The sequence below is a fragment of the Vigna unguiculata genome, chromosome 7 (genome assembly GCF_037176805.1).
Source record: "Vigna unguiculata cultivar grain cowpea cultivar isolate G323 ecotype 2 chromosome 7, ASM3717680v1, whole genome shotgun sequence".
In the NCBI taxonomy this organism is placed as follows: Eukaryota; Viridiplantae; Streptophyta; class Magnoliopsida; order Fabales; family Fabaceae; genus Vigna; species Vigna unguiculata.
The window spans coordinates 31,732,996-31,743,748 of record NC_140798.1 but is presented as its reverse complement, the minus strand read 5'-3'; the positions used below and the strand labels follow the sequence as shown (position 1 = coordinate 31,743,748).

At 37.7% G+C, this 10,753-nt stretch overlaps 2 protein-coding genes across 2 annotated transcripts; both read right to left on the bottom strand.

Annotated features, from left to right (window-relative positions):
• LOC114190495 (germin-like protein subfamily 2 member 4) lies at positions 1-1,142 on the bottom strand. Its single transcript, XM_028079403.1, has 2 exons — positions 948-1,142; positions 1-833 (listed from the first exon to the last, which is right to left on the bottom strand). Exons 1-2 carry the CDS (start codon positions 1,060-1,062, stop codon positions 286-288), a joined length of 663 nt encoding a protein of 220 aa, XP_027935204.1. The 5' UTR covers positions 1,063-1,142; the 3' UTR covers positions 1-285.
• A 7,662-nt stretch (positions 1,143-8,804) lies between these two features.
• On the bottom strand, positions 8,805-9,953 carry LOC114190727 (germin-like protein subfamily 2 member 4). The gene is made up of 2 exons (XM_028079717.2): positions 9,733-9,953; positions 8,805-9,607 (listed from the first exon to the last, which is right to left on the bottom strand). The coding sequence occupies exons 1-2, from the start codon at positions 9,845-9,847 to the stop codon at positions 9,060-9,062; spliced, it is 663 nt and encodes a 220-aa protein (XP_027935518.1). The 5' UTR covers positions 9,848-9,953; the 3' UTR covers positions 8,805-9,059.
• Between the last annotated feature and the right edge of the window lie 800 nt (positions 9,954-10,753).

Here is a 10,753-nt window from a genome sequence, read left to right as displayed (position 1 = left end):
TGAACCACCAAACCAAAATATTATTCAAATGAATATACGTAGTAGCCACATAAAAGTTGACAACTTCGACATCATAGAATTTTGTATCACTACAACCATGTACTATATAATCCACCCACGACAAAATATTATATCATTATTCTCGATGCCACATACTGATAACAACAGCATCGCAACTGAAACAATGAATCAAAAACCTTCAAGAATTACCGGGAAAGTATGCTTAAAAGACTGAATCTTTCTCTCTGGAATAATATCATAATTAACTTTAAAGAAAAAATAAAGTTAACTCTTCTTTGGAGCAAGCTTGGCCTTGATGTCATCAACCTGTTTAGTATCAATCTGAAAAGCCTGAGCAAGAACATTATCAGGCACAGTTGGTGTTGAGCTGAAAAGAGCTGCAGCTATAGAAAAGGTTCCAGGGAGTTGGCTGTTGAAAGCAGAAAGCACAGAAGCAGGCTTATCGCCATTGTTCTTCTGATAGTGCACCAAACCTTTAGGGAATACAAAGATTTCACCTTTCTTAATCGACTTTGAGATGAGTTTGTTAGCTGTGGTGATAAACCCCACGTCTAATTCACCATCCAACACAAACACGATCTCTGTAGCACGAGGATGTGTGTGAGGTGGGTTAAGTCCCCCAGCTTTGTAGTCTATTTTTGAGAAAGACACTCCCAATGTGTTAAGTCCTGGAATTTTTTCCACATTTGCTGCAGTAACCACAGATCCCAATGTGTTGTTGATAACTCCAGGTTTGGCTAAACCAGCAAAGAAGAAATCAGCTTCTGTCACATTTGTCTCTGCCTTGCAGGCAAATCCATTCACCTTCACACCTGCACATAATTAATTCACACCACTGGTTACTGCACTATTTTCCTAAGAACAACTTTGGCATATTTATTGGAACTATAAAATGGCGGTGAGTAGTAATATATGCATATTAATACCTGAAGAGGGAAGCGCGACACAAAGGTCTTGAAGTGTGTCAGGGTCAGAAGCGAATGCAAAGGAGAAGGCACAACAGAAGATGACCAAAATTGCATAAGTGTTTGTTGGTGACATGGTTTGGACTTGGAATGATGATTAGAGATAAAAGTGGAAGGTTTGTGTTGGATGACTAAAAATGTGGCAAGTTGGACTCTTTATATATGCATTATTTTGTAAACAGGTAGTGGTTACAGACATAGTAAGTAGATGAGAAAGATGTGATGGTAAAGCATTTCAGTGGTCCATAGACTTAAACTCAAAGCGATTGTGTGTTAAGGCTTAATGGGAATCCTATAAACCTTTTATGTCTTTATGAGAAAACAAAATTGTTGGGTATTGGGCTCCCTTCCTATGTGGAGAAAAGGCCCAAAATTTGAGAAGCCCATGTCTCACTTAAACCTAGTGGAGAGGAGGCTATAAAATAAAGAGAGAGGCAGAACAATAGAGTCAGAATACACTGAAAGCCCTAACACATAGAGGGAGAGGTAGAGGGAAAATTCTGTTCACGTTTTTCATAGAGCTGTCGCAGTAAATTCGGCGCTGCGGATTCGTTCACCGTTGGATCGGGCTGAAATTTTTACAGCAGGTTCGGAACTCATTGCTCTTCATTCTGACCGGTCGGATCTTTGATACGAGGTCTGAGTTGGGAGATATTAATTTCGCACTGCAGCAGTGATTTGTAGAGGTTTTCCTCTCTTGTTCTTCTCTATTTGAAAGCTTTGTTGCTTTGTTATTTGGTTGGGTGTTGGCACTAATTTGTGCTATTGATTAAGACTCTTTTGTACTCTTGTTGATCATAGTGAAGCTATTTCTTTGGTCTGGACGACTCGTGGTTTTTACCCTTGATTTGAGGGGTTTTCCACGTTAAAAATCTTGGTGCCTTTATTTGTGCTTTTGGTGGTTTATTATTGCTGCTCTTTGATTATTGCTCCTCATAGATTCTTGCAAGTTAGGGGAAATTATATCCGCTGCATTCTCTGGTATATTGTTTGTTATTGTTTTCCCCATCAGAGTGGTATCAGAGCTCTTGGTTGGGCTATATTTACTTGCTTGAATGATGGAGGCAAATGCAAAGATGGTTGCTTTGAATGGTACAAATTATCATTTGTGGAAGGGCAAGATGAAAGATTTATTATTTGTCAAGAAATTGCATCTTCCGGTCTTTGCTACACAGAAGCCAGATTCTATGTCTGAAGAAGAATGGAACTTTGAGCACCAACAGGTATGTGGTTTTATTCGGCAATATGTTGAAGATAATGTTTATAATCATATTGCTAATGAGACACATGCCAGAGCTTTGTGGGAGAAGATTGAGTCTTTGTATGCTTCTAAGTCGGGCAATAATAAATTGTATTTGTTAAATTGCTTGATGAATTTGAGGTACAGGGAGAATTCTTCTATTTCTGATCACTTAAATGAGTTTCAAGGGCTCCTAGATCAATTGTCAGGAATGGGCATAAAGTTTGATGACGAAGTTATGGGATTATGGTTGCTTAATACTCTACCAGAGTCTTGGGAGGTATTTCGGGTTTCAATTACGAACTCTGCCTCGAATGGTGTTGTTTCTTTTCAGATGGCAAAGAGCGGTGCTCTTAATGAAGAGATGAGAAGGAAGGCACATGGTTCTTCATCTCAGTCTGAGATGCTTGTTACAGAAGCTAGGGGGAGAAGTCAGAAAAAGGAACATAAAGGTGGTAGAGAGAAGAGTAGGAGCAAGTCCAAGTCAAGATACAAGAATTTAGAGTGCCATTTTTGTCATAAAACTGGACACATTCAGAAATACTGTTTTAAGTGGAAAAAGGAGAACAAAGACAAGAAGGGCAAACAGAGAGAGAATGATCATGATGATGATGATCGTGTCACTACTGCTACAGATGGTGATCTTGTTCTTCTTCGTGACTTTGAGTCCGTTAATCTTGTATCTGATGAGAGCATGTGGATTATTGATAGTGGTGCTACACTGCATGTTACACCTAGGAAGGAGTTCTTCACATCTTACACTTCTGGTGATTTTGGAGTGTTGAAGATGGGTAATGATGGTGAGTCTAAAGTGATTGGTGTTGGTGATGTTTGCCTGCAAACCAACATGGGAGTGCAGTTGTTGCTTAAAGGAGTCAAACATGCTCCGGATGTCCGTTTTAATTTAATCTCTGTGCAGTTGCTTGATGATTGTGGTTATGACAATCACTTTGGTTCTAGTAAATGGAAGCTCACTAAAGGTAACTTGGTTATGGCCAGAGGGGAGAAACAATCTAAATTGTATTGGACTAAAGCTTTGGTTGCTAAAGACAGTGTGAATGCTATGTATATGGAGGCATCTTTGTGGCACCGGAGGCTTGGTCATATAAGTGAGAAAGGGCTTAACTGCTTAGCTAAAAAGGATGTGCTTATGGGATTGAGAAATGCAGAATTGGAGAAATGTTCTCATTGCATGGCTGGTAAACAAACCAGAGTATCTTTTAAGAAGCATCCACCCTCAAGGAAGTCAGAATTACTTGAATTGGTGCATTCTGACGTTTGTGGCCCATTAAAGGTAAAGTCATTTAGTGGTGCAGTTTACTTTGTTACTTTTATTGATGATTGTTCCAGGAAGCTATGGGTCTATGCTCTTCAGCGGAAAGGTCAAGTACTTGAAAAGTTCAAGGAATTTCATGCTATGGTTGAGAGGCAATCAGGCAAGAAGCTGAAATGCATCCGTAGTGATAATGGTGGTGAGTACCGTGGACCTTTTGATGTTTATTGCAGGCAGCATGGTATCAGACACGAGAAGACTCCTCCTAAAACTCCTCAGTTGAATGGTCTAGCGGAGAGGATGAACAGGACCTTGGTTGAAAGGGTTACATGTATGCTTTCAGAAGCAAAGTTGCCTAAGCACTTTTGGGGAGAGGCATTGCTTGCAGCTGTGCATGTTATTAATCTCAGTCCCGCAGTTGCTTTGAATACTGAGGTGCCAGACAAAATTTGGTTTGGTAAGAATATTAGCTATGATCATTTGCGTGTCTTTGGTTGCAGGGCATTTGTTCATGTTCCTAAGGATGAAAGATCCAAGTTAGATAAAAAGACAAGGCAATGTATCTTTATTGGCTATGGTGAGGATGAATTTGGCTACAGGTTTTATGATCCTGTTGAGAAGAAGCTTGTTAGAAGTCGTGATGTACAATTCATGGAAGACCAGACCATTGAAGACATTGATAAGGTGGAGAAGACCACACCCGAGAAAGATAGTAATCTCACTGATGGTAATCCGATGAGGTTGCCCGCTCACAATTTGGAGAATGTTGAAACGGAAGCTCAAGACAATGAGCAACATGGTGATGTTGATGATCAACAGTTTGGAAGTGGAGTAGAGGTTCCAATTGATGATGCTCAAGAGGAACATGATGATGATGACGATCTTGGTGATATACCTGAATCACCTCAAGTCCAACTCAGGAGGTCTAATAGACAAAAACAACCTTCTACAAGGTATTCCTGTGATGAGTACATAACCTTGACTGACGGTGGAGAACCTGAGTGTTTTGAAGAGGCTTTGGATAGTGAAGAGAAGAAACAGTGGCTGGATGCAATGCAAGATGAGATGAAATCTTTGCATGATAATCACACTTACGACTTGGTGAAATTGCCTAAGGGCAAAAGGGCATTGGAAACTAGGTGGATTTTCAGGGTGAAACAAGATTCAAATTCTACATTTCCAAGGTACAAGGCCAGATTAGTGGTGAAAGGTTTCAGACAGAAAAAGGGTGTTGATTTCAATGAGATTTTCTCACCTGTGGTGAAAATGTCATCCATCAGAACTGTGCTAAGTTTAGCTGCTACTCTTGATTTGGAGGTTGAGCAGATGGATGTGAAGACAGCTTTCCTTCATGGTAATTTGGAGGAAGAGATATACATGAAGCAACCTGATGGTTTTCTTGTTAAAGGCAAGGAAGAATATGTGTGTAGACTAAGGAAGAGTCTATACGGTTTGAAGCAGGCTCCAAGGCAGTGGTATAAGAAGTTTGAGTCTTTTATGTGTGAGCAGGGTTACATGAAGACTACTTCTGATCATTGTGTCTTTGTTAAAAGTTTTTCTAATGATGACTTTATTATCCTGTTATTATATGTTGATGACATGCTTATTGTTGGAAAAGATATTTCCAAAATTGACAGGTTAAAGAAGACACTTGGCGAGTCTTTTGCCATGAAAGACTTGGGAGCTGCTAAAAGGATTCTTGGCATACATATCTCACGTGATAGGAGAGAAAAGAAGATTTATCTATCACAAGAGCAATACATTAGGAAGGTGTTGCAGAGATTCCAGATGGAAAATGCTAAAGCTGTGAGTACTCCTCTTGCTACTCATTTTAAACTGAGTGTTAAACAGAGTCCTTCAAATGAAGTTGAGAAGACCAATATGAGTAGAGTTCCTTATGCATCTGCGGTGGGCAGTTTGATGTATGCGATGGTGTGTACAAGACCAGATATTGCACATGCTGTTGGTACAGTTAGTCGATTTTTGTCAAACCCAGGTAGAGAGCATTGGAATGCTGTGAAATGGATTTTGAGGTATCTTCATGGTACAGTTGATATGAAGCTTTGTTTTGGAGGTGATAAACCTACTTTGATGGGTTACTCAGACTCAGATTTGGCTGGGGATATTGATTCCAGAAAGTCCACTTCGGGCTATTTGATAAAGTTTGCAGGGGGAGCTGTGGCTTGGCAATCAAGACTACAAAGGTGTGTAGCGTTGTCTACTACAGAAGCAGAGTTCATTGCTATTACTGAAGCATGCAAGGAGGTGTTATGGTTGAAGAAATTCTTGCAGGAGCTTGGTTTTAGGCAAGATAACTATTCATTGTTTGTTGATAGCCAAAGTGCTATCCATCTTGGTAAGAATCCAACTTTTCATTCTAGATCCAAACATATTGATGTGAGGTATCATTGGATACGTGATGCTTTGGATGCTAAGTTGTTGGAGTTGAAAAAGGTTCATACAGATGATAATGGTGCTGATATGATGACTAAAGCATTGCCAAGAGGAAAGTTTGAAGTTTGTTGTGAGATCGCCGGTTTGGCGGTTATCTCCACATAGTTGTGAGGGGGAGATTTGTTGGGTATTGGGCTCCCTTCCTATGTGGAGAAAAGGCCCAAAATTTGAGAAGCCCATGTCTCACTTAAACCTAGTGGAGAGGAGGCTATAAAATAAAGAGAGAGGCAGAACAATAGAGTCAGAATACACTGAAAGCCCTAACACATAGAGGGAGAGGTAGAGGGAAAATTCTGTTCACGTTTTTCATAGAGCTGTCGCAGTAAATTCGGCGCTGCGGATTCGTTCACCGTTGGATCGGGCTGAAATTTTTACAGCAGGTTCGGAACTCATTGCTCTTCATTCTGACCGGTCGGATCTTTGATACGAGGTCTGAGTTGGGAGATATTAATTTCGCACTGCAGCAGTGATTTGTAGAGGTTTTCCTCTCTTGTTCTTCTCTATTTGAAAGCTTTGTTGCTTTGTTATTTGGTTGGGTGTTGGCACTAATTTGTGCTATTGATTAAGACTCTTTTGTACTCTTGTTGATCATAGTGAAGCTATTTCTTTGGTCTGGACGACTCGTGGTTTTTACCCTTGATTTGAGGGGTTTTCCACGTTAAAAATCTTGGTGCCTTTATTTGTGCTTTTGGTGGTTTATTATTGCTGCTCTTTGATTATTGCTCCTCATAGATTCTTGCAAGTTAGGGGAAATTATATCCGCTGCATTCTCTGGTATATTGTTTGTTATTGTTTTCCCCATCAAAAATTATTCATGCAAGCAAAAGTCAGCATATAAATTAGGTGGTTGCTTGCGGACAATATGCAGACAGTGACTGTCTAATGAAGAGGAGTTTGGTGAGAGATGCCAGATTATAGTCAGATGTAGACTTTATCCATGCATTGTTAAATTTGGAAGAAAAAATATGTCTACATTTAAGAGAAAAAGAGTGTTTAATCATCAAACAAATGTGGTTATTATATGAACTGAATTCAACTTTATGCAAAATCAATTCTCAATTTAATTATATTATATTATCTTTTGAGTCATTACTAAGAGAGATTAAGTTTGACTCAATTGTCAATCTGAACAACCTTAGGAAATGGATGGGAGGCATAGGGCCCTTTAGAATCGCGACACGCACTCGTTCAGTTCCACTGTTGTTTTCACTGCTAGGCCCATTTGAAAAATGATTTTTCTAAATTACTGAATAACAAAAATGTAATATATTAACTTGAAAATATTTCCAATAGACATGTTCATTTAGTATAAAAGAAAAAATATATCTCATTCTATCCCAGTTTATTGTAATCTTTTAAACAATAATAATGATTTACAGTTTCATGTCATTATTATCTCCAGATTGAAGTAGTTGGTTTTCATATGTCTATTGCAGGACGTTTGTTTCGGCAAGCTGCTGCTATTGCAGTTGTTTGGAATGTACCATGTTCTTAGCAGTAACGCATCATATAAGAATGAGATGCCAAATTTAAACGTAACGTTTTTACCTTCAACATTCTACAACATTTCCCTCACTATTACCCTCAACCACCCACCTACTGCTGCAATGCAGAGGTAAATGCAAGGACTTGGACTCTATATCAGCATATTTTAGTAAATATTGGTATCAACTGCATGAAACAAATAGAAACGATGTTACTTTGAATACTTTACTAATACATATTAATGAAGTATTAACAAAGTATCAGTATTTATAAAAGTGAAGCAAACTGAAATATGTGTTTGATAGTATATCTGTTCTTAGCATAGATGAACAGATATTGTCAAATAAATCAGTACTTCTTAATTTCGAAAGAACAGCTAGATAAACTAAATCAAACAAAAAGCATATATGCTTAAAATCTGAGTCAATTTCAATGAAGTGATCTGGTCAAACTTAATTATATGTGTTAGAATTGGACTTTAAGTCTAACTCAACCCTACAAAACCAGCTTGGTAAGGTGAGATTTGCACTTCACTCATATATTATGAAATTGTCTTATCTATAGACTACGCTAGAATAAGCTTTTTTTTTTTAAACCTCACTTGTATATTATGAAATTGCCTTATCTCTAGGCTACGCTAGAATAGGTTTTTTTTTTTTAAACAATGATTCTCACTTATATATTATGAAATTGTCTTATCTCTAAGCTACGCTAGAATGGGCATTTTTTTTTTTTAAACAATGGTTCTGATACCATATTAGAAGTGAGCTTTAAGGCCTAACTCAACCCCACAAAATCAGTTTGTAAGGTGAGGTTTGTACATCATTTATATATTATGAAATTGTTTTATCTCTATCTAGTTAATGTGAGACTTCCAACAATATGCGTGCTCTTGTATCATGCGGGAATGAGAAATAATTGGAAAAATGAACACACTGCAAAAATGAAACTTGTGTCCACTTATAATTCTTAATTTTCAACTTCACCAGTTTCAACTGTTTTGATGTGTTGAGGGAAACCTTTTGGTTTTCTTTTATATGTGGATATTTAATCACCACGAATATTCTTTTCTACCAAAAACCACTTTACGTGTTGCCCATCACTCTATTGATTTTTCAATTACAGGACATGCAATAATGAAATCCCTTCTGCAGAAGAATTTTCTCGGCAACATAAAACCATTGATCACATTCTCTCTTTAACAACCATTATTGCAAGAAGTAATTAATGGTTCAGAATTTGTAGACTGAAAAGAAGTTTGACTCGAGAGGACCTAAGTTAAAAAGGTGACTTAAATGCCTCCAATTATAAGATGTTTGACGTCTTACTAAACTGATTTAACTACTAACCAACATGAAAGAGAAAGTGAGGTGGTAAAGGTCCAACCTTTATTGATCAGAGTTTACAAAATAATGAACCCCAAAACCAAGAAATGAGTATACCCACATAAAAGGTGGCACCTTCTACTACATATTCCGCAATACAACATGCTCAATGCCACATAAACGAGGAAAGGGCACCTGATAAAAGAAAAATAATAGAAAAGCACAACACCATAACAGATACAATGAATCATATATCTCTCTCTCTCTCTCTTGAATATCATTAAGCTCAATTTAAATTAACTCTTCTTAGGAGCAAGCTTGGCTTTGATGTCATCAACCTGTTTAGTATCAATCTGAAAAGCCTGAGCAAGAACATTATCAGGCACAGTTGGTGTTGAGCTGAAAAGAGCTGCAGCTATAGAAAAGGTTCCAGGGAGTTGGCTGTTGAAAGCAGAAAGCACTGAAGCAGGTTTATCTCCACTGTTCTTCTGATAATGCACCAAACCTTTAGGGAACACAAAGATTTCACCTTTCTTAATCGACTTTGAGATGAGTTTGTTGGCTGTGGTGATAAACCCCACGTCTAATTCACCATCCAACACAAACACAATCTCAGTGGCACGAGGGTGTGTGTGAGGTGGGTTAAGTCCCCCAGCTTTGTAGTCTATTCTTGAGAAAGACACTCCCAATGTGTTAAGTCCTGGAATTTTTTCTACATTTGCTGCAGTAACCACAGATCCCAATGTGTTGTTGATTACTCCAGGATTGGCTAAGCCAGCAAAGAAGAAATCAGCTTCTGTCACATTCGTCTCTGCCTTGCAGGCAAATCCATTCACCTTCACACCTGCACATAATTAATTCACACCACTGACATCATTGTACTATTTTCCTAACACAACTTTGGCACATTTATTTGAACTATACGAGAGCAGAGTGAGAAAAGAAACGGTGAATGGTAATGCATGGTACCTGAAGAGGGAAGTGCCACACAAAGGTCTTGAAGTGTGTCGGGGTCAGAAGCAAAAGCAAAGGAGATGGCAGAGCAGAAGAAGACAAAAACAGCTAAAGTGTTTGTCAGTGACATGTTTTGGATGATAATAGTTATATAAATGAGTGAAAACAGAAAGAATTTATGTAGCAAGAGATAAGAGAGGAGTGTTTGTTTTGGATGGTGAAAAATGTGGCAAGTTGTTTTCTTTATATATACATGCACGATCTGTAAACAGGGAATTGTTATGGGCAAGGTAGATGGAAGTAGTGATGTGATGGTAAAGCATTAATGAAGTCTTTCAACTTAAATTCAAAGCAATTGGTAAAAATGTTAACAGGAATCAATGTACAAGTTAATTGGTATGTTGCTTGCTGGGGATATTCAAAGTTTGGCTATCTAATGAAGAAGAAGTGTTTGGTGAGAATTGAGTAATGTAACAGAGTTCCCATGCATTGTGATTAACTCAAGACCTCATCATCTATAATATTATTTTTTTTCAGTTTCCCTTTTCTCCAACCAATCATGTTTCTGATTTGGCTATTTCTTAATGTATATTATTTAGTCTAATCACGATTAAACTATCAAATTAGTAATATAAGTCAGCATTATCAGTCATGTTTATCATTTGATTGTTAAGTTGTTTGGTTAGTCTACAATACTATAATAGTTATTATAGTATTATATTTATGAGTCAGTATTAAGAGATATTGAGTTTTGAACGTTGGCAAAGTCATCAAATACCAAATCTGAACAACCATGGGAATGGATTGGTCTTTACATCGACACAGCTTTTCAGTTCTACTGTTGCTTTCATAGTTTCATTTTCACTGTTGTGCTTTTGGTCCTGGAAACACTTTTATGCCTTACGAATTAGGTCGATATGAATGTGAGTGTGATAAGAAAACTCAAGGGATTTTTAAGATAAGTGTATATAAATTAAAAGGAAAAGTGATAGCTTATAATGTATTTTTATTAAGATCAAATATATCTTTAGAAAAA

Excerpts from the sequence above, each read along its gene's own strand:
- LOC114190495 (XM_028079403.1), bottom strand. The coding sequence starts at position 1,062 with ATGTCACCAACAAACACTTATGCAATTTTGGTCATCTTCTGTTGTGCC. Across the intron at positions 834-947 it reads TGTCGCGCTTCCCTCTTCAG|GTGTGAAGGTGAATGGATTT; the intron begins GTATTAATATGC and ends AATTATGTGCAG.
- LOC114190727 (XM_028079717.2), bottom strand. The coding sequence starts at position 9,847 with ATGTCACTGACAAACACTTTAGCTGTTTTTGTCTTCTTCTGCTCTGCC. Across the intron at positions 9,608-9,732 it reads TGTGGCACTTCCCTCTTCAG|GTGTGAAGGTGAATGGATTT; the intron begins GTACCATGCATT and ends AATTATGTGCAG.